At 36.8% G+C, this 24145-nt stretch overlaps 1 protein-coding gene across 2 annotated transcripts in view; it reads right to left on the minus strand.

Moving 5' to 3' along the window:
* The window catches only part of WASHC4 (WASH complex subunit 4), a 41343-nt gene that overhangs the window by 15842 nt on the left and 1356 nt on the right, over positions 1–24145 (minus strand). The window contains exons 2-22 of one of the 2 annotated variants that reach the window (XM_054058695.1): positions 20596–20735; positions 19457–19510; positions 19271–19336; positions 19059–19104; positions 16600–16661; positions 14644–14726; positions 14088–14130; positions 13466–13569; positions 12702–12822; positions 11919–12042; positions 11680–11807; positions 10833–10993; positions 8845–8971; positions 7377–7502; positions 5988–6095; positions 3990–4136; positions 3811–3890; positions 2788–2893; positions 1848–1964; positions 673–841; positions 379–533 (exon numbers count right to left, since the gene is read on the minus strand). In XM_054058695.1, the coding sequence (XP_053914670.1) occupies positions 379–533; positions 673–841; positions 1848–1964; positions 2788–2893; positions 3811–3890; positions 3990–4136; positions 5988–6095; positions 7377–7502; positions 8845–8971; positions 10833–10993; positions 11680–11807; positions 11919–12042; positions 12702–12822; positions 13466–13569; positions 14088–14130; positions 14644–14726; positions 16600–16661; positions 19059–19104; positions 19271–19336; positions 19457–19510; positions 20596–20735 (2267 nt within the window). Of the gene's footprint in view, positions 1–378; positions 534–672; positions 842–1847; positions 1965–2787; positions 2894–3810; positions 3891–3989; positions 4137–5987; positions 6096–7376; positions 7503–8844; positions 8972–10832; positions 10994–11679; positions 11808–11918; positions 12043–12701; positions 12823–13465; positions 13570–14087; positions 14131–14643; positions 14727–16599; positions 16668–19058; positions 19105–19270; positions 19337–19456; positions 19511–20595; positions 20736–24145 lie in introns of both variants that reach the window. The other variant, XM_054058687.1, reaches the window with a different exon arrangement.

Below are 24145 nucleotides of genomic sequence, written 5' to 3' on the forward strand. Positions count from 1 at the left end.
GAGATGCAAGCAATAAACCAGGGAAGAGACCAAACATTTAAAGGTCACTCCAGACTCGTGACAGTTGTATTCCAATGTACTGCTTTCCAAATTGCCAATACTGAATTTTCAAGAGAACAGTCTCTGGATTTGTAAACCCAATTTCATTTTATTAACTCTTATGTTAAAAAATGAATGACATTCCACCGTGATACCAGTCAATTTCACGATATCTCCAAAGACCCTATCTCAGAAATCAACAAGAAGTTAAAGGCCACTTTTTCCAAACAGCTCTCTACGCTTGGGTACTTCAATTTCAACGACTCAGTCCTTTGGATAGCTAAGCTAGTATGACAGCGTAACAGAACAAACAATATTCATATCCTGCAGGCGACGTACCTGTTCCAAAGTCTGGCTGGGAAGGTGTGCTTCGGTCATACTTAAACCATAACGTTGAGTTGCTAGGTTTCTCATTTCACTGTAAGTGGCCCAGTCATGAAGAGCTACAGTTGTTAAGTTGTAGAAGGTCTTGTCCAAATAGTGAGTTACATAAGCTGAGAACATATAAAAGGATGAACTAAAATAATACTACCTATTTATTTAGGGAAGTATGGAAAGAAATTAAAAGACATACTAATCCAAAGAGTAATGGATGTGAGAGTAACAGATTCAAGAAAATGTATAACTCCTTACCTTTTATGTCAATGAATCGATTGAAAAAACGTATTGGATTCAGAAAGAAGAAGTGAGCTAGATCCTTCATACCAACTCTGAAGGGATTTCTGTCATCCAGCTTTAGGTGCGTATGAACTGATAAGCGCAGGTCCTTTTCTATCTCTTTACATAATTTGTCCAGCAAGTGCTACTCAGGGAAGTTAAAAAAAAAAAAGTTGCGTTCAGTGTCCAATTATGACGTTCTGTTACACATAAAACCACTGATTAAACCCATGAAGATAGGTTTGCTTTGGCAGGACCACACAAGTGAAGTGGATCAGAACTTCGGAATCAGAAGGATATTTAACTCCTGTGTTCCTGTTCTAGTAGACAACAGCAAGAAAAAGCTAGCCCAGCTCAGAAAAGGTAAAGGTTTAGCCACCTAATGTACACTATTCTGTACATGATTAAGACTTCCACGCAGGAGTTTAACACAACTGAAACTTAAGTATTCTCACTTCATATCTTAAGGAGAGCCAGGCTTAGGGCTATCAACCTAGATGATAAAAAGACCCAACTCAGCAAGAAAGTATCCTGCAGTAAGAATTTGGCCTAATTTTCGGCAGAGTACACAGTGTTTGGTTTCAAACCAGTCAAACAAAAAGGGTGGTTCAAAAGTTAAAAACTAGGATTTGGGAAATCTGAATTTACATTTCCTCTGTCAAACATCCTTCGTAATTCTAGATAATAATTCACTGAAGAGGCCACCTACACTTACAGAGCCTTCACTACTAAAAGTTATGCATACATACCAAGAACAGTAGTACGTATTTTAGGCATTCGTACAAGCAGAAGCTAATCTGGCAAAAAGCACTCCTTTGTCTGCACAGCCAAATCTGTAACTGAGGTTTTGCCAATTTATGTAATTTGGAGTTCAGTATTTTCATGCTCCCAGCCAACACAGACACCACTAACAACAGGTCTTCAGTAACCAAAATCATCAGTGAACACTTTCATATTTATTAAAATAATTCACATCAATCTCAAAGGTCTCTATGCTATTTTTATAGATCACATAATAGGATCACTGGTTTGGAAAAGACCTTTGAGATCAAGTCCAACCGTAGCTGGACTCAAGTTTGGTACAATAGATGGTGGTCTAAAAGATATTCCAAGCATAGTGTTGCCTTTAATTTCCACTCACAACCAATTACCTCATTAAGCACTTCCATGATCTCTTTGTCATAGCATTCCAGAAGCACCTCATAAGATTCCAAGTGTCTTGCATGCATCATAGCAGGTACACAGTCCCGTAGCGCACTAAACATATACTGAAAAAAGAAACTATTTGGCTTAGCCAACAGATTGACAGACATGTCAGCAGCATCCCAAATAGTGTTCAAATCCAACAATCAAATCAAAATCACTGGTCTTCCCACTTCTATTGAAATAAGACTTCATAAACTCTACTAAAATTTCCTGTCCTTAGTGAGTTCATCTGAAGTACTTAGTTGCTGCTGATCCATTTACTAGAAGGTCATAATTATTAGCTATTTTTCTGAAATTATTTGCATTATTATTATTTTAGCACTGTAATTTACCATGACATGCACAACACCGGAACAGATCATTGATTTTTTTATCGGGATTAGCATGCCAAAGCATGATTCACTACTGCAGCAAATACTTGATACTTCAGAGGGAGGAGGGGAGATATGGAGGTGAAAAAAGCTGCATGATTAACTATCCCACACAGCATCACTGAAAATAGTGATATCTGCTTTGGAAATACATAACCACACAATGCGGGACACAGCCTTCTAATGTTCAAGTCTAGCAAAAAGTGTTCATTTCAAACTAGAATGAATGAAGAGAGGAACAAAGAGACAGACGCACAGAGACACAGAGTTAACAATAGCAACCTAAGATTTTTAGAGCAATCTAACAGGTATGCATTAATTAGATTGGAACAAAGACTTTCATATAGCCTAGATTGAGAAGAAATTGTTGGTTCTGTAGTAACTCTTGCCTGGGTTTAAATTTAGTTCTTTTATAGCATTTTCCTTAGGAGTTTCAGTCTAAGCTTTATCCTCTCCTCTGAAACCCTCCCACTACAGCAGCTTGTTAAACTAAGTAACTGACATTATTACTTACATGCAATCTAGCAGAATCAACTGCATTTTCATACACGTCATCTAAATAGATTGGAAAGACTGCTCGATGCCAGTATAAGAAACAACAGTCACATTGTGCTCGAACTCTAGAATACAAGATAACTTATTAGACACAGAATTGGAAGAAGCTATTCTTCCAACCTCATGATATTTATTTTAGTGTGCTGAAAATAAAGAGGTAACTGCTTTTCAAGCCTAAGTTTTACATTATTAATTTGCAGATCCATTGCCCCTCAAAAGAAAGTTCCTTACTAAAGAACTTTTTTCTTCTTGTTTTCCACTACACTACCAAAAAAAAAACCGCACCTGCTTTAAAAGAAAGGTTTACTCAATCTCTGAAAGAATTAAACCTTACATTATAGCAAAATCCTAAATAACTATTTTCTCATTGCGTGCAACTAGTAGCCTACATGTCAAACATATATTCTAAGTTTCTCCTCTAAGTCAAAAGAGAAACAGGCCTCTCCTGATATAAACCTGCGTACAATGCTTATCCCAGGAATTTATCCCATGAGTCATCCACTGAAGATGTCTGGCTCTCTCCATAAAGTATGCACAGAATCCAGATATTCCCTTTGCTTTCAGACAGCCAATATTATGCAACTTGTAGTTTCAGTGGATACTCAACAACATTAAAACATGGTGTCACATGGGAACTAACAACCTGACCTCCCAAACAGATTGGTATTAACTCACAATATCTGCATTATGAGGAAGACTTAAGCTTAACATAAAGCCAAGTCATCCAAGAAAGTGACAGAATTTCTAAACCATCAGACTAATGGATTGCCAAACTGGCAGCAGTGAGGTAAAATATGACTTGCCCAAAGACCAATGACCTTCAGGCTTAGCTCTGGAATTTCTTCTGTCCATCTGTGGTCTACAATACATGCAAAAATCACCACCAGCATGCAGCTACCAGATTTTGCCCATTTGCACAGTGGAGATTCAGCTCCCCCAGCGATGCGACACTACCTCCTATGCATCACATGCCACTGCTTACCGCTCTATAAGTTCACTGATCAAGTCCAGTTTTTTCAGGACTAGCTGAAGGGGAATGAGTTCTTCATCCTTAAAAGTTTTCTGTGCAAATGAAGGGGGGGTGGGGGGGAAAAAGACAAGATTATATTTCTTGAGAAGATATTACACCAAACAAAGGTCTGGAACAATCACAGCACTTACCATCTGTGTTCCCACACTAAGTGCAAGGGAAACAATTAGTCGCCTCTGTCTTGTACTTGGCCCAATGAGGGTGTTCTCAGCCAGCACCAAAGCAGAAAGGACATCCAGGCGTTGCTCACTGTACTTCTTATCAGAAATTACTCTTTTCTTGATGACAGAAAGACATGGAAATTCAGAGAAAAGTTATCTAAACCCAAAAGCAATAGCTTTCCTCTCCTTTCCAAAGCGTACAGACTTGCCATAAATTGAGTATTACTGCAAATAAATTATGTTTTGTGAACACAGCTAACCACATTCAGATTTGCCTTGTCAATTCAGTCATATTACCTGTCCATACATCCGGAATATGTGCGATTCAGCACAAATAAGGGTCAGGTCACACAGTGTACAAATGCTGTGTGAGCAGCATGTGACTGCATGCCATTTTTAGTTCTAAGGTACATCTAATTGAAATTTTTTTAATTCTTTTTTAATCAGTGACTCCCTGCTGTTAGTCACAAAATCAAGTTTACAGATGAACAGCCAGAAGAGGTATAACCATGGTAATAACGTTAACTTGCGATTTTCTACAAATTCAAATTAGAAAGATTAAGCACAAAAACATTTGTATGAACAAATGAAGGGAACTAACATCAGCTGGCTAAAACGCTGAATTCACAGGTGTATTATCAAGAAGCAGTATAACTCGTAAGAGCTAGAGGTTCATGAAAGAGTTAACGCAAACCTCTTCTGATTCTAAAAAAGCATATTCAATCTAAAGCTCCTAACCTTACATGCTAAGCCTATGTTAGGTACAGGCCTTAGACCTTACAGCACCTAGAAAAAAAACGTGCAACAGACAAAAAAAGATTAGTACTAATGAAATTTACCAGCATTTGCCTCTTTGATATTTTCTGAGTAGTTAAAACATCAAGAATTGTTCACAGACGCGTTCTATTTGATATCTACTTAATTTACAATTCTCAGCATATTTCTATGCACTTAGAAATAATTAAAATTGCAATTATAGATATAATTTGAAAAGGTTATGAAAGTTATTTACGTATATGTGAACTGCTTTTTGAAGACAAAGTTTTTCTTAGTAGCTTTGAAGCCTGGCACTTCTTCAGGTCATGCCACTCCTGATACCTATATATCTCAGCCTTTTAGAAGTACAGCTTTATTTTTGCTTATGCTAGAAAATATGGGACATCCCAAATACATAAACTGAGATTACAGCCAACTTTCAAATAAACTTCCGAAATACAAGTGTACTGTTATAACTGTAATCCTTTCACATGAGCATGGTCAAAACAAAAAAATTAAAATGAAAACTTAATAGCCGTGCAGATATAAATAGTATATGTCCTTTGTATTTCTGCTACCAAATGTGATAAAAGAATAAAACAGTCACTAGACATCAGAACAGGTATACTAAAATCTCATTTTCCCACTTGCCTGAATTCAGAAACTCAAGATTTGATATGCAAAATTTGTAGTAAAGTGATTTTATTTAAAGAAATATATACTATGTAGATATTAGTGTCTTATTATCAGAAGCTAATTTATCCTACAGCAAAATAGTACCTGCATTAGATTCCTGTAAGCCATCATGTATTAACCACTACTACTTACTTCACCAAGCAGAGATTTAAATAAAGAACAGCCTGTTTGCTTAGACCTAAAACAGATTGCTTTATGAATGTGAATCAGAAAAGAAGCAAGAAAAAGTCAGTAAGAAAAAAATCACTAGAAATAAAAACTAAAAAGAACACAAGAGGAGCATGATAAGAGATGTACCAGTTTAGAGGAAGAGAGGACCCATTCATGGTTCAAAAATAGCCATCTATGCTGTACAGTTTCTAGGACAAAGCTCTGACCTACTAGAAAGCTTAAACATCTGCCAATTATGATAAAGCAACACTATAGGTTTTGCAAAAGTAAGAAAAATATGTTAAATTAAAATATTTTTTCAACACATAGCTAGGGAGATTAATTATTAGAACTTAGGTTACATACCTTGGCTACAGAAATAGCGTGAAGAGCCTGATATTGCAGATGCTGAACAATGTGTGTCACAGAATCTGCCACAACCATGCTTCTTCGGTAAAACATGTGTTGTATTGCCTAAAGTCAATGCCAAAACACAGTAATTCATGTAGTTACTGAAAATGGTGCCTTTAGAATTTGGCTTTGTGCCAATGGACTCATCAACAAGGCAAACACAGACTCTTTCTACTTTGTAACGTGCTCTTAGAAGCAGTTCCAACTAACCCTTAGAAACTTAGAAAATAAAATTATTCAGGAGTGTAAAAAAGCTTCAAGACCATGACCTAAGTTTTGTTGGGGTTTTTCAGTTTGTTTTTTAAATGATCCAGCTCTATTTCACATTGTTTTCTTCTGAAGCCATCTTAAAACACAGCATTTTTCTCTTGGAAGAAGCACCAGGAGAAGTCCAAAGTCTTGTACCTGGGAAGCAGCCTGGCAGAAAAGTACCTAGGTGTCCTTTTGTGAATGTGAGACAGCAGTGTGCCCTTGTCACAAAGGAGGCTAACAGTTATCTTTGGCTGCATCAAAGTATTGCCAGCAGGTTGAGGGAGGTGATCCTTCCCCTCACTCAGCACTAGCAAGGCCACACCTGGATTACTGTGTCCAGTTCTGGGCTCCTCAGTACAACAGACACAAACATACTGGAGAGTGTCCAACAGAGTGCCACAAAGATGATTTTGGGACTGGAGCACTCACAGATGGGGCAAGGCTGAGAGAGTTAGGACTGCTCAGCCTGGACAGGAGAAGGCTGAGGGGCAGGAATCTTATCAATGTCTATAAATAACTGAAAGGAGGGTGCAAAGAAGTCTGAGCCAGGCTCTTTTTGGAGGTGGCCAGTGACAGGACAAAAGGCATTGGGCGCAAACTGAAACACAGTTCACAAACTGAACTTTGGGAAACGCTTTCTTACTGTGAGGCTGACCAAAGCACTGGCACAGACTGATGGCCTAGAGAGATTGTGAATGCTCCATACTTGGAGATATTCAAAAGTAATCGGGACGTAGTCCTGGGCAACCAACTCTAGGTGGCCCAGCTTGAGCAGGGGGCAGGTTGGACCAGATGAACTCCAGAGGTCCCTTCCGACTTCAATCATTCTGTAACATCAACTAAGGAAGGCAGTTACAAGTTAAATAAAACAGTTCTAACCTCCCAAAGCTCCTGATCTCTTAACAAATCCAGTCTAGAACGAGAAGCCATGCAAATAAAACCATGTCCCTGTGCCACTGTGGGTTGGTTAGGTTTGGCGGGGTTTTTTTTGTGTGTGTGTGTGTGTGGGGAGGGAATGTCAATATGTGGCATTTGGTCAATATTCCCCATAAAGACCCACATGAAATAAACAGTCTTCATTCAGTGACCTACCTTCAAAAGTTCTACAAGTCTGCATAGAGCTTTCACCGAGGTTTTGGTCATAGGTTTTTGCATTGACATGTAGAGATTCATTGTAGTTTTAATGACGGTGCTAAGACTGTATGCATAAAGAAAACCCTAAAAATAAAATGCATAAAAGAGAAAAAAAAAAAATTTTTTTTTTCACAACATATCAATCAAATAAGTCACCTCTGGTTTTGTTCATACATGACAAAACTAACTTTTGCCTTTTCACAATAGAGAACTTACCACTCCATCCAATAATCAAGCCTGAGATTCCAAAGCTGAAGGAGATCTTTTTATTGTGCAGACAGTATGAAACTGCCTACGAGTCATTAGATCACCTGATCATTAACCTCTTCTACAGCCATTCAAATTAAATATAGGTTAGAGTTAATTAATCACACAGCCTCAAGATCTAATAATTTCAGACTTAATGTAAACCAACCCACCAAAGAGCTCCTTTTCCCCCAAAGAAGGGCCTATCACAAAGAAAAAAATAACAAACTAGAACTTCCAGATTCTGTGGAATAAACACACTATTTATATAGTTCCACACTCTCTAAATAGAACTGTCCATCCCACAATTAAAAAAAAGCAATCATTTCTAAATCAGTACATGCTAAGCTTTTAAATACAATGTTGATTACATATGGTATGATAAAAATGTTATTCAACTTATTTCAAAGGAAAAGTAGTAACAAGAGAAAAAGAAACTAGGAAAAGACAGCAAGTGGTCGTGGAAACTCAGCTTGCTACAGAGTAAGTTTTACCTAAGTCCACTGCAAATATTTCTAAAATAAAACCCGCAGATCCTAGTACATGTATGTCTTTAGATATGGAAGATTAAGGATCGTGCTTCTATCACACATCTTTCCCATTAGATTTTCATCCGGCAGATAGATGTATCAAAACTAGCAAAAAATCAATTCATAAATAAGGTGCATCTTACATTCAGACTACATGCTGTTAGTAGGCCAAAAGAAAACCAGCTGCCTTGGAACATAGTAAGATTCTTGCAAAGTACCATCACTATGCGAAGCACAATGAAACAACACAAAGCCTTTACTGGAATATGTACTGTACTAAATAAAACTAAGACACTGCTTCAGTCCAACTTCTCTACCTCATGACTGACTCAAAAGGAAAAAAAAAGCCAGAACCTTTCTTATAGAGGAAATCTCTTGATTTCCTAAGTCAAGACAGAAATTAAAAAATTTAGCCACTTAATATTTAGTTAGATTCACTTCCCCCACATGCCTTACGAAAGTACCTTTTACAGATTTACCTAAAAGAGTATCTACGGGGCATTCACAGTTTTAGAAGAATTTCCACATTGTAAAACAACACATCAATGATCACAGAACCTCTATGATTTTTTTGTTATTTTCAATAACTTGCACTAAAACATGATTTTGCTGTGTCATTTGCTGCATTACCAAATTAAAAGACTGCACACCTGGATGAAGACATTGCAGCGGTTAGAAAGATCTTCTGTGAACTTATCCATGCGCTGCTCCTTTGACAAGACAGACTCCATTTTTGTCATCCATGAGCTCACAAAAACATAATATGACTGCATATCTCTGGAGAAGGAAACAAATAATGTTGCTCATTTCAAATAAATGCTCATTTTCTCTTTCCAAAGGGAAAAATACGTTAAATCTTCAGTCTCCAAAGTAATAATTCCCCACACCCCAACATATCAAAACCTCACACTCATTTACATTTTAATTCTTTATTGGTAAGGATTAGTCTGCCGATTCTATCTGTACAAACATACCCCAAAGAGTCAAAATCCTCTGTCTTCCAAGAGAACAAATGGCCCTATTCACAGTACATATGCTATATATTCCTTAAATTAAAACAATAAATAAAACTGCTAGAATATGTTTTTAAATAGTAGGCAAAAAAAAGTCCCACACTCACGGTTTTTCCTCCAAGTTTGAATTTTTTCTTTTTTTGTATATCTAAAAAATTTGTCATTACATCAATGCCAAACCGGACTGCTCTCAAATAACATAACTGTCCAGAAGTCGACCTGCTTGGATAACACTAGTTTAATTAAATGTTTAAATAAGAGTTCACTTTAAAAACTGCTATTTATTCCATTCTACGTAATTGTGACACTGCAATACTACTTAGTGTAGCAGTTATAGCAGGAATGTATTCAGATCATTGATTATGGCATAAAAAAACCTACACTTTAAAGCGTACTCATATTTAAGACAACAGTCCAACTAGCAAAGACAATTCCAAGAATCCCATGGCAGGGCAGTTGGAATTAGATGATCTTTAAGGTCCCTTTCAACTCAAATCATTCTATGATTCATTCTATGAACTTGTAAAAAAAGTAAGAAAAAATTCTTGGCAGAATTCAAATTGGCAGATGCAAAGTCTGCACTGTATTACAACACCCTCAAAACATCCATGGATACACAGATTCTTTTCGAAATTTTCTTTTCCTTTAGAGATGCCTTCTACCACTGCCCAAGACCAAAAGCAAAGCAGCTGTGCAATTACGCTCCATCCAGCAATTAAAGCCCATGAAATAATTCAGTTAGAGCTCTTGACTCTTTTCCTGGATTTAGGATGTAAACCAGGAAAAGGCGGACCAAAATAGAAACAGGGCAGTAGTGAAAATTATCTGCCACAGATAGAGCTGCTGTCTCTTCCCCACCCTCCTCTCCAATCCAGTTCTGCCAGCTTGTACACAGGGTTGGAAGACCACCTGCATAACCTAAGTTTTTATTTCTAGTCCACAGACCTCTTATTCCACCTCATGGTTTCAGTCTGCAACATGAACATAAATCTTAGCACTCTTATCTCCCTACACAATCCAGCACGCTTGTTCGTAAGACTGACAATTAAAAAAACCCTCATCTTTAAGTGTATTTTAGAAAGAATAAGGAGAAGAAAGTGACCTGCATACCACTTGCAGAGTACAAAACAAGGAAGCTTTCTCAAATACAGACGAAGACCATTAAACAAGCAATTGAAACACTCATGCAGAAAGAAAAGCTAGCAAAAAAAGTATCGCCAGTGAGCAGAGAAAAAACTCAATCAACGCATCTCCCTGAACAAAAGCAGAGAGCCCTAACAGAATGCAGAGCAGCTCAGGTTACTAGACATTAGTTTAAAAAAACCTTGAATTTGAAAGTGTGTAAGTAAAAATAACTGAAACAATCCAATATTCAGAACTGCCAGGAACTTTATTTTGATGACATAACCCACATTTTTCTGAAAGCACGACATGAAAAAAGCTTTGTTTGGACCAATGCTTTTCCAGCAACAATAACCCACACACAACTGCTGCAGTGAAATGGAAAAGCTGTTTAACACCACTGAGCAACACTAGACAACGTGCCAGTACAACGCATGAAGAAACCCACGTGTTCATAAACCACTTGCCAAACATCACCATGAATCAATATCTAAGATGCATACTTGGTAAGTGACTGTGCCTTCTGCTGCAGAAAGTTCTCCCTTTGCATTTTAACTGTATGAATACTTTTCTTGTCCAGAAGTTTGGCAGCAGCTGGTATCTTCTGAATTAGAAAGTTGTCAGCAAACCAGATAATGTTAGCAGTTAATGTGATAGCTGGTACCTGAGGATAAAAAAAAAAAAAAGAAAAAATACTACAACTAGGAATAAGCGTAAGTAATTACAACAAATACACCATGCATGTTTCCTATCCCTCTTTTGAACTGTAGACACATAATTCCATTTATTTCTGTGTAACCAGTTCCTACAAAGTATTACATTCCCATCACAAAAAGGTTTTTTCCCTAAGGGAGGTCCACTAACACCACCACAGGCAAAGGTATTACCACTGTCAGTGATTCTAAACGGTATTATTTAATATTTTATTAATATTACGTGGTATGAAAAAGCCCTAATCACATTTGGATTTGGAGATCTTCAAAACATGTGTTTGTGTTTACAGGCAAGGTCAAAACCCAAAGCATTTATTCAGTCCCACAGAACTCATAATTCAGTGTTTTGCCCTCAGTCCTACAATAATCTTAAGAAGAAAGACTTTAACGGTAATTTCAAGTTATTTACCTTGCTGCTAAGTGAGTGAATAGGTTTCAGAGCATCTTTGAAAGAAAATGAGGTGGAATGAAATTACAAAAAGTAGAAAATCTTAATACTGCTTTCTGACTTGTTTTGGTAAATTGTGTTCTTTCTTCTCCCACGTCTTCGCCACACTATACAACTAAGAAAATTATCTACATCATTATGAGGGGGGGAAAACTTAAATAATTATTGACATAAGAATAAGGCATTTACCTTTTTACAGGCATCCAACAGTGACTTGTAAAATTTCTTGTCTATGGTCCGAAAAATCTGAAAATGCAGTACAAAGAGGCCACAGATGCCCACATATTTATCTCTCTGGTCAATTTCTGAAGGTTCACCTGGAGAAATACATGAAATAAATATCCCTTCGTGAATCCTACTTCCAGACAGGCAGTACAAACACTTTTAGAAACAGTGAAACCAGCAGGAAAAGCATGAGCTTGCATTACCAAGTTTGGCTTCAACATGTGCAAAAGTCACGCGAAGAATATGAGCGAATTCCTCAGCAAACGTGCTGTTCTTCGACACTGACACTCCACCATTTAGAGAATCAAATTGCTGCTCTATACAGCCCTGAGCGAAAAGGGAGAGGAAAAAAAAAAAGAAAGCATAATGATAATGCCATGAATTTTAGACCTTAAAAGAAAAACAATTTTGCAAGAGAACGCTGCATGATAACATAGATTTGTCAGCAGCACTAACCTGAAGTTTGTCTTAAACTTCATAATATAGGGATCTTTTTAGTTATACTTAAATTATTTAATAGAACAGAAAACATTGCAGGGCTATATATATCACTGATGTGGTACCTCATGACAGGTACCTGTGTCATATGCTAGTAATGAGACAAAATACGTGGACCAATATTTAGCCAAAACATGTGGCTAAAATAAAGCAGACCTATGCCACATAAGCCTGACGACTACTACAGTTTCTGGAGAAAAACAGACTCCCTGATAATACAATCTCAATGCCAAGTTGTCTGCTTTTCTTTTATTCTGCAAAACAGTTATACATTAACCGCTACCATTCAAAGCCTGGCACAGTTCTAGCAGATGAGAAGAGTAAGGAAGCATCTTACAATAGAGCCTTTTTTTCCATGCACAGATACAAGAGCCAAATTCACTGTATCCAGAACAAAACTAAATAAAAACAAACAATACATTATAGAAAGACTCTCACTATAATGTAATAGTTCTCTCTATCATACTGCGGAACATTAATTTTTTTACCTGAAATATCATTCCATCAAGTAACTGGCATTCCAGTTTTAACAGAAGCTTTTCAAATGGCTTCAGCTTATCTTCTTGAATCCCAAACTTAGAAGGGTTGTGATGGACAGATTTTAGCAGCCTATAAGGAGCAGACATGGAATACATACATACATACAAACACAATTAAAACATGCTAACAGTTTTAATCATACCTTACACTATTTTTTGATAGGTTTTAATTGCTCACATCTGCACTCAACAGCAACTCCCAAACTAAAAAACCTCAAATTCAAAACCTAATAGGTCTTTACAAGCCATATGCATATGAATAACTCCCATTTATTGAAGTTTTTGATGAAAGAATTATTATTCTACTAGTTTAACTACCTTTATAATTGTTGGCTCTTCAGCTTTTCCTTAAAATAGCTTTCTTCCTTTAATCTGTATGCTCATGATCAATATGGATATAGGATAATCTCAGATCAGTTCTGTGCAAAACGAGATTTCTAATTGAATATATTTTAAACCCCACCAACCATTACTGTGTTTGTCAAGATGCTAACCATGTATTGGAAGTGTAACACTCAGCATTTAAAAAAAATTACTGGTGCTGATAGAAGGACAAAGCGGGAGCTTAGCCCTGCTCTTCATCAAGATTTCTGGAAAACTCTCAGGGCTACCAAAATCTATGCTCCCAAAGTGACTTTCTTGGAACAAAGACACATGCACATGCTTTTATCTTTTATGTTGTGGGAGTATTTTTCACACCTTCAGAGACACACCTCTTATACATGGTCCAGTGATCCTTCAGAGTGGCATGATTGTCGATTATTTCATCCAGAGTGATTAAGACTGTGAGCAACTCTCCTAGATGCTCATACATTGCCTGTTAACAAAAAAAAAAAAAAAGGAAAAAGGAAAAAGAAAAAAGGACTGTAGTTACAAAAAGTTTATTGCAACCACACACAGCATATAGAATTTGAATTCCTTTCAACATATCAACCAACAAGACATCGGCTAGAGAGAGTTAAATCAGAGATTTCTTGGTTTGGTAGCTTAAAGATTCAGTAATTCTTGTACTGACACTAGGAATGTTAGTTTGAGTACAGACACTGCTTTAAGTTCACTGATCTAATTTGACACTGAAGGCAGGATTTTTTAAATTGTCTGCATGCAGCAGCCCATCTTGTACACCATAAGGGAGCATGCAAATGCTTTGCAGCTAAGTTAGAATGACAGACACAGCGATACCACTCCGTTCCACATTAAGGCCAGAAAAAGCTGATTAACAAAATAAAACTGTTAAAGGAGATTCTAGATTGAAAGTGGTACCGCTTTTTTCAGGATTAGCGATCAAGACATACATATATTAACATAAGAAAAAGGGCTCCAAATCGTTCCCACCTGAAAATGAACCCCAGACGTCTCTATAATTTTAGGTGCGTTCCTGTAAATAAAATAAATATTTTAATGCCTTTTTTAATCCAGAGCTTATTAATCACGGTGTGTTCTTTGTTTCTTGGGGTAGGCTTTTCTTCATTAACATAGTAACTTCAGAAAAAAAAACTCAACTTCAAAATCTGATTAAAGTATGTGCTATGTGAAATCTGTGTGCTATGGTCAAATTTAATGCTACATTTTTCAATGTACAGCATGCAGTGGGTTCAAACCACTGATGTCATGACCGCGCATGTATATCGGCCATTCCCAATTCAGTTATGCTAACACAAAGCAGCCTTGATACACACAGCCCTGAAGTACGAAATCACCTCATGTATTTAAACAAGCCATGTCCAAGCTATGCATCTAGCACCATACAGAAAATCTACCTTGTGATGCAATATCCCCATATCTCTAAACAACAATATTCCTAAAATTATCATGACTTAGGCAGAACATTCACATTTTATACGTTTGTTTAACTACATAAAACTGACACAGTATTTTAGGGAGTAATTACTTGTTGCTGGTATAGAGAGCAGCCAACTGATGCACTACGTTCACCACCACTTCATAACATCGGGTAACAAAACAAGACAGCTCCTGAAATACAAGAAAATAAAATGCACATATATGGATAGAGCCTCCTCACACACAAGTTGTCATTACATCCAAAACACCGAACATAAATCACCGAACTTGCAGACCAAGCTCCAACTACAATCCTAATCCAAGTTAGTGGACAGACCTACAGCAAGATGGAAAACATCAGCCTAGTAACTAACAGCTCAGAAAAAGGACCTGGGACTAAGCTAAGAAGGAACCAAACACAAGCTCTCAGTACAACTTGGACTATTTTTACTATTGGTCCAGTTTACCAAAGACAGTAAAAAGTGACTTGACAACAGTGCCCAAGTACTTTCAGAGTGAACATCCCTGATATCAAAGGCTGTGCCTTTTCCCACTAGATACAAGAGTTGCCCTCTGTGAACTGGTGATATTTGAATTCAAATTAGAAATGAACACAGGAGCTTGTACCTACTGTAAGACTGGTTAGTCACAGAGCACTGTTTTCAAATAAACAAGACAATGCCTTTGAGAGGTACGTTGAGTGAACCAGAACTTGAGCTCAGATACATAGTACAAACGAGTAAGAGAGTAAGAACAGGTCAACTCTGACACGTGAAGGACTATCTTAATTTCTAGAATGCATTTTAACAAGGCATTCCTTGAGCAATAAGATAAATGGATCCGAGTTTCGCTTAAGTGCATTAATATTTGCTCATTAATGTACCCTGTAATTCCATCACTGAAAAATCAGCATGCAAGGGGTCTAGGCAGTGGCTTCAAAGCAGACAGCCCACACTGGCTAACCAGCCAGTCTGCCACTCCTGCCAGAAGGCTGGCTAACAGCTGAATTCTATCTTCCTCTTTATCAAAAATAGATCTTATTTGGGCTTCTGCCTTCTAATAGTCACCAGATTTCACAAAGCACAGAAGTGTCATTACTTCCAACACTTGTAATTTCTCTATTAAATGCAGATGAAACAAGCTAATAGGTTCCAGAGGAACAGATTAACAGACAACTGAGATTGTGTTTCCTGGGGAAGTGGCACCAGCTGTCGTTTAAAACTTCGAGAAATGCCTGCATACTCATATACAGCAAGAACAGGATCTTAAACCTTTGTTAAACTAGGATTTGTTTAAACTTTCTGGAAGCTTCCTGTATGTTATCTACTTCCACACTGCTATCATAACTAACAAATGGAAACATTTTTGGGAACAGGACAGTCACTTAAGCTACACTGAAGGCAAAAAAATTCCATAATAGACTGAAACCCAAGAGCACAGGAAATCCTCTGAAGAGACAGAGATCCTGTTTTCATGCAAAGAAACCTGACAACAAGCAAACTGTATAAGAAATGACTGTTCTTCCCTGGAAGTTTGAGTGAGGCACAAGCAATTTTTTTCCAGGTACATGTTTGATAATTTTGCTTTCTTCCAACAGCTAAAAAAGATGTATAAATAATCCATTCCCAATGTTGCATGAAAACTAGAAGTTGCTAATCAAATCCATAAAAATAGGTATCTTTAACTTCACCATCAAATGAAACAATCTCGATTTATCTTCTCTTATCGAAATTTTCTTAAGAGAATTCTAATCTCTTTGAACAATAATTATACAAACTGTAATTTCTTCTCTCATTTCACTTCTGGAGTTTTAGACAAGTATTAAAAAACTCAAAATAATGCATGATACATCAGCTGGTAGTGATGGGTCTGCAGGCAAAACATAGTAACATATCCAATGACTGCAATGCCTTTCAGCAAGATGCAAGGAAGATACTACAGACTGTTAAATCCACTTTGCACTAAGATTTCTTTGTTGTTGTTTTGGCAACAACTATAAAATAAAACTATAAAACAACTATAAAATAAAACTATAAAACAACTATAAAATAAAAATATACTCTACCTGCAAGAAAGACACAAATCTTCCCATCTGTATCTGGCAATCTCCCTCCACCATGCTGGAATCTGTGGCTTGAAAGACAAACATTTGTCACTACTTTCAAAAGCCTGTATTCGATCTGTCCAATTAACATTGAAGCTTGCCCTCCAAGCCACTTGTCTGTCATACAAGTGTAGTGCACTATTATAAGCTTACTGATGGAGCCTTAAAAACTTGGAATTTTTGGACTTAAGTTTGAAGTTGCTTTCTCATTAAAAAATACACTGTTTCTAAGTTAGACATAAAGCAGGAAAAAAGTCTCCATCACCTGAAAGAAAATAAAGAATACAAAAAATAATTCTTTAAAGGTGTATATTTTAAAAAGTTTGTATGAAAGCAATAGGTATTTATATTGCAAGGAACATCCTCTGTGGTTATTTACTGAACGAATATATCATATCAACTATAGTTATCATTAATCAGAAGAAAAAGCTGTGTAGCACACGATTCCCTCAAGAGATTTATTTTCTTTTTCCTGCATATCACCTTGCACAAAGGAACTGGCTTTTCACAGCTTCAAAGCAATACCTGTATGATGAAGTACACTAACAAGACACTATTAAATACAATAATTACATCACTAATGCCAAATTGTTTCACTCAGCTGGAGCAGCTATAATAATACCTGACAAAATACAATCTTTTTAATGTGATGACAGATCGATGCTCTAAACTCCAGCTTTTTCTGTTGGGACAGTCCGAGCAAAAAAGGCTCTCAACTGCAAGTTTACATGCTTAAGATTGCCTGTCTTACTGCTTCATAAAATAAGTTCTTTTAAAGCAGTCACCAGAGACTCAAGGAGTCTCCACAATTCTGTAAGATAGAGCTCTGGGACAAGATGCTAAATATTGCACACTTCTCCTTCAAAGATTTTATGTAACCTTTACTCCGTTCAGTGTATGGCCCAAATAAACAATCCTACAATTTAAAGTTCCTAAACTAATCCTAGCCACTCCAAGGACAAGCTGAAAAAAAGTATTTCTTTATACAGGAGGAAAAGGATAGCATAGTATATTTTAATATACTTTAATATAATTTTAATATAGTTAAATTTCAACGATCCTTGAGCAACTTTGCCAGCTGTTCTAAACAAGAGAAATTTCTGTTATCAAAGCAGATGCTGAAAGGAGGGATATGGAAGTGGAGAACAATTTCTGCATCTCTATCTAACCCACAGACTGCTGACCTCTCAGCTCCTGCCATTCTTACGTATTTCTTGCAGAATACCTATCAGGAACAAACTGCTGCTGTAATCTGCAAGTCTGATGTTTTTCGTGCTAGAGACATTGAAAAGTTTTAAGGAATTCCCTAGTATCATTTGGCAGCACATCACTTTCTTTTCAGCTATTTAGAACCATGTCTGATAAGAAGCAAGAATCTGCTAAGGAAAAAAACTAGCAAACCCACAGTTTTTCACACTGCTTAACCGAACCATAGCAGTCATCTTACATAGCATGTAAAAGAATGCTAAATAGTCCCTATCTCAAAGATTTCACATTCCTCAATACTTCTGTCATGGATGAGGTTCCGGAAAAGCTTGGGTGAAAAAAAAAAAGAAAAAAAAAAAAAGACTATGAAAGGGCCTTCCCTTTTCTCTCAAATTTCTGAAACAGAAAACAAAGCTAATTGATAGGTCTCTAAATCAACTCATTGATACATTCAGTCCTCAGGACCAAGATCTATACTTATTCACAGAATAGCATCCTTTAAGCTTAAGATCGATGCTTCAGAGGACTTCCCAGCTTAATTCCAAACAGCAGCTTTGACCTAAAGCAAGGTCTCATGGTTTGCCAACTGAATTGACCTACAGTTACTTGTGCCTTGGTATTATGTCACAGTCTAAACAGTAGTACGAATATTATTACCTGCACTTGAAGGGCAGGTGACACTAACACACTGCAACTTCTCTAGGAACAACTATGATCGCATAAGTAGGAAGGTCTTGGTCCCAGTTAATGGTTTCATTGTCTTATTACAATCAAATTACAGATTGTTTTACTACAACCAATGTAAAATTTAGTCCCAGTAGTAAAGAAGTTGCTTTAGGATGTGCTTACATGTGAAACAAGTTTTCAAGGCTATTCTTTGAAAGACAGCTGCTACATTAAATAAGCTGAGGTTTATATATGTCACAGATTAAATACAACCCCAACAGCCCATACTCCATATTTCTCACTTATACGAAAAAAACTTCCTGTTAACGTTACAGATAAATCTTACTGCTATCTTAAGGTAACTCATGACAGCTACAAGACACTAACGTGTATCCCTATACAACCTCAAAAGTTCCTCATTTGGTGTTCATCAAAGATGCAGAGAAATCATGTACCCATATTTTAGAATTACATTTACTGTAGCATTTAACATAACCTAAAGCAATGACATAAGCCTACAAACTTTTACAGTAAAGGGAGTTACTTACCTCCTTCTCCATAAAACAAGAGGCCATTATAAAATTTAGTTTCTGCCTAACAACAAAAGCAGAAATTTGTTTTTTAATACATAGGATATATGTAATCATGCTATAAAAATTTAGATATTACATCTTGTTTCTTTACTGCTAAAGAATATATTTATATATTGGCTTGCCAATCTGCAAACATTTTCACAAACAGTAATGAGAGCTGAATTTACCTCATATTTTAACTTCTTGATTTCACAGCAAAGGGCAGCATACACAGTTATTACTTTGTTTAGAACCTAGACTCAAAGGGGAAAAAAACCCACAGATTACAAATAGATTCATGTTTAGAGAGCTTGATTTTAGCTAAAATAACTCAATTTTTAAAATATTTTTTCTTTTAAGCACAAAGCGCTTACCTTGTTTTCTGTCTTTATAAGCTCCAGTAGGGAGGACTGTTCATATGGCAAAAGCTAAAATTTAAAGACAAACAAACAAAAACAAACAAAAAAAAAACAACTTTAGGAAATATTGGTAGAAAAGTATTTATCCAACTAGGTAAGTAATCTTTTTCTCCAGTTTAATGTTAGGTAAAGATCAGCAATAAGAGTGCAATATTCGCACATTACTGGCTATGTACACTGCAGGAAACCTCCGCTCTTCACATTTACATGTAATAGGTCTCCTTTCACTCTAGGCAGAAAGACAAACAACTAGCTAAAATACACAGCATTTACAACAATTTACTTACAAAACTTGGAAAGTAAAGCTTTATTATGGTTTATGTAGAAAAAAAAAAGATCTCAGGAAATCTAAAATATTATTAAGAATACCAGATGTAGGAAATCAGATGCATTATGTATATTTATAGGCAGGTACTGACATTTCATACTGAAGCCAGCCATGATTTTGACTAGTTCATACACACCAGCACTGTGCTGACCCTACACAAAAGGTAGTAAAATGATTCAGATGATTAATTATTAATGAGTTAAGAGTGAGCCTTCAGCACAGATGAGTTACATATGGTAACAAAAGTGCTTTTAAATGATACCTAAAATTCAGTAAAAGGGAAAAAAACAGTGCTCCATAGACAACAGAGAATCAAGGAAATTACACTCTCTGGAGGACAGAAAATACAGTACCAAGGCAAATCATCCAAAACACAACTATAAATACACCCACAGTCCACTCTACAGTTATACAACTATTCGTGAGCTCTTCTAGAACCCCAATCTCCAGATAAAAAATACCTGCTCCCACAAGGAAGAATTTTGCTGGAATTAGCCTTCCCAACACATGAATAACTATAAATTCATGTAACTTCCACTGGTATCCAAAAGACTGGAAAAGGATACTATGAAAAAAAAAATCTTCTCCTATGATATGCACCAATTTATTAACTATTTTATAATTAAAATTGTTTGAGAAACCTAAACAATACTTAGAAGTCAAAATTTTAAGAGCACAAATGCATGATCCTTTTAATTCTCAGGTTTTGAAAAGAAGGAGGAACTAGGAAAACAACAGTTACAGTACATATTAAATATATGAAGACCTTTAGTGCTATGGGATCAAGACTGAAGTCCCAGACATCTCCAACAGAGTCATCCAAAGCATCTTCAATTCTCTTCAGCTGAGATGTATATTCCTCAAGAAATTTTCCATAATTCTTCAACTGCACTTCAGCATGGATTTCTGAGAATTGATAACATTTGTACAATTATACAGACTGTTCAGTAAGCTGCAATATCAAAAATTTTGTTAAAAAAATACTTAATCTGTTGCTATTTAGCTTGTGGTACTGTATTCTTCATTTCGCTGCAGCATTTTTCTTTAATACAACTGCCCCCTCAACACGAAGTTCTTATTTGTTTAAAAACAATCCTACAACTTAATGGCAGTTTGAAAGAAATCCAACCACTACTTAAAGAATATCGAACTTCTAAGTGAATTGCAGAAAATAATTTTTAAAACATGCATATATAGTCAAACAAAGATCTAACAAACCTAACCTAATCACATCATGCTAAGCAAAGAAACAGTTGCAGAAGTCATAACATGACAGATGATACTGCTGCCATTGGCTGAACCAGAACATATGCAATTATCGATGATCTCAAAGGTCTTTTCCAACCAAATGAGTCCATGACTCTATATTAGGGCTTTGCGGGAACAGGTCTAAACATTTCAGCCCTAGTAGCAGCTGTATCAACAGCAATCCCCCTTCCACTCTTTCCCTGCTACCTCTCAGTAAGCCATTTGGGCATTAAATGGGAACTTTTTTGCTTTCAATCATTCCCCCTACTTGCAAATTCACCATCTTCAAGCAGAACTTTTCTTATGCTTACCATCTTGACATTGAAATGCACAGCTGTCCTGTTACTGCTGGGGCAAGTAGGTTATTGCTTTCAAAAAGTAACATTCAGCCAGTCAAACAGCAACAGTAATGGTGTTAATTAGTAGAGTAAGTCTAAAGACAGTTGGTCCACAAAAAGTTTCATTCACTCTATCCTGATTTTTTTTCTTCCCACATTAAGACATTCCACCCCCCTTAAGCACAATTATTGACTGAAGTTGCATAACCTCAACTACGGAGTGAATGATTACAGCTCAGGCTTCTATGCTCAGTAAGGAAGTAAAATCCTTTTTCACATGAAGACTTGAATGTCTTCCCTGTAACTAGATAACAAATGCAATAGTTTGTGACCTTCTGCTATTTGTAAAAAAACAAGATTATCTAAAAAGCTAGAGACTGCAAGTCAGCTGAATATCTGACATTTTCCTAAACAAGAAGTCAATTCTCCTGTAGCTTTATATGTGTCCTTTTCACATTTCTGCAAGTAGGTTGCTCAAAAAAAGTTTAAAAACTTGTATCCTTCTGCTCTGTAGGTTTAATCTTAGTCATCTACCTTGTCGATAACTAAGCCAAATGGTAGCTGTAGCCTGCTTCAGTGGAAGGGCACTGCTGAATCAATTATCACTTAAATTTTGGAGAAAGAAAACATTTGACTGAGGCACTGCAGCAGGCATAAGGGGAAGAATAAATAACAACAAACTAATTAGGAAAAGAGAAGGACTACGTACACAAAGGTTGCAACTGAGAAGCAGAAATGACTGTAGTGAAGTCCTGAACTAATTCTAAGCTACTACTCTGAAGCCAGCAGCAATGCCAACCATAAGGGCATATGGACTGCAAAGCCGTCCAAGAAGCACAATCAACTCCCCGATGCTAAGTTCTCCATTAGTGCCATTGTGTTCTACCTGTACCTACAGCCTAGACAGTGCATGGGCACTGCCAAAACAAGACAACGGAATTTCATGTCAGCGTATTAGAAGGAAGTGAACAAAAAACTCTCCATGAGTAGGATGCAATCCAGACAGTGATGTGCAGCCCTTGAGTTGTATCATCGTATTATTCAATTACATCAAATTCATCTCTTCTTTCAGGTTCCTTCCAGCACATCTACTAGAAGCTTTGCGCAAAAAGCAGTGAAACACTGATGGATGCAGAGCCCTGCAGAATGGAGTTTAACTAGCCACCACATCAGTTTCAGAACTTTACTGGCAGAAAATCTGGAGTACGGAAACATCATTAAAGAGGTATGCCTCCTGCATTCCCCCAATCCTATCTCCTTCCTTCACACAAAAGACAAACTAAGAGCAGAAAAACCGACAGAGATACTAGGGCTTTACAGGAAGAACAGAAAAGCTTCCAAGTCATACAAGAGTAGGAAACTAGCAGTGCTGTTCAAATCAACTGCCTACAAAATGGGCAGCATTTCTTCAAACAGAATCTCACAGTAGCGCTCTGCTAGAGGCCCACAAACCGTCACCTTTCCAGCAGCCAAAGGATGGATTTGAACAATGCTATATAGCTCAACAGAACTGATACTAAACACCTCCAAATACTTAACTATTGATAGTCATCAATTTCCACCTTGTACTGAACAGACATAAAAGACAAGTGTGAATAATTTCTCGCTATTTTAGAGAGACAAGAGAGAAAGCTATTAAGTAGCCAGAGATAGGCAGATCTGAAGTGATTAAAAAAATGACTTGGAGATGGGGCATCTCCATCTTTTTAAGATGCAGAAAAGTTTTCCTAAATAAACTAGCCCACATGGAGAAAGAAAAAGAAAGCAGATATTTTGTTTTCCTTCAGAGCAACAAACACACTTCATAAAGTATAATCTGTCTACAACAAATCTGGATTTAATTTCTCCTCAAGTGATAAAAAGAAAGCATTAGAAAATGGAACAATGAGAGATATACTCAGCAGTACAGATCCCCCAACCTATCTTTCTCCATGAAATCAGCAATATCAATATTCAATGGACTTATTGCCACGATTTGTGAGTGCTATGTCCATAAATATCTAGTACAGAGATGCAACAAACCAGACTTACGTAGTATGTTGTATCCTCAGTTGAGAACATTATAATTGCTAAAGGTTAGTGATGCAGGTATAAAGAGAAAGTAGACAACAACAACAACGAATGTTAAGTCATGGGATTTTTTAGGTTTTTTTTCCTAGGAGAACATTGTGTGCTGTTCTCAACAGAAGATCAGTCTGACCATTCACCATCAAGATGATGATACTGGAGCACATGGCTGCACTTAATGTTATGAGCAAACTAATGGAGATCTGGCATTTTGAGGAAAAGCTACATTTTCAATTCTACAGCTAGAGAACTGGCAAAAAAACTTGGCTCAAGACAGCTTCAGTTTCCACTGAAATCCAGATTAAATGAACATGGTATAAACAGTATCATCCCTTGGGATAAGAGTGGATATGAAACAGTTGGTCCATGGGTGACATATTTTCACAGCAACACCTGATGTAATTAATTTGGCACAGTTCGATTTACAGCATGTATTACAGCGTGACAACCATATAGGTTTACCCATTTAGAAAGTAGGTCACCTCCACGGGCTGAGAAAAACGTGGATTTTGACGGGCACACGAACCCACTGTCAAAGACTTAAGCAGCACACGGTCTTCTTTAATCATTTTTTAAAGGTGGAACAGCAAGTGACCACCTAGCTCCGTGCCAGAAAGCCTTTACCAACTGAAGCTGCCTAAAACTAACTTATGTTGGGATTAC

Source organism: Cuculus canorus, chromosome 1 (genome assembly GCF_017976375.1).
Source record: "Cuculus canorus isolate bCucCan1 chromosome 1, bCucCan1.pri, whole genome shotgun sequence".
Taxonomy (NCBI): domain Eukaryota; kingdom Metazoa; phylum Chordata; class Aves; order Cuculiformes; family Cuculidae; genus Cuculus; species Cuculus canorus.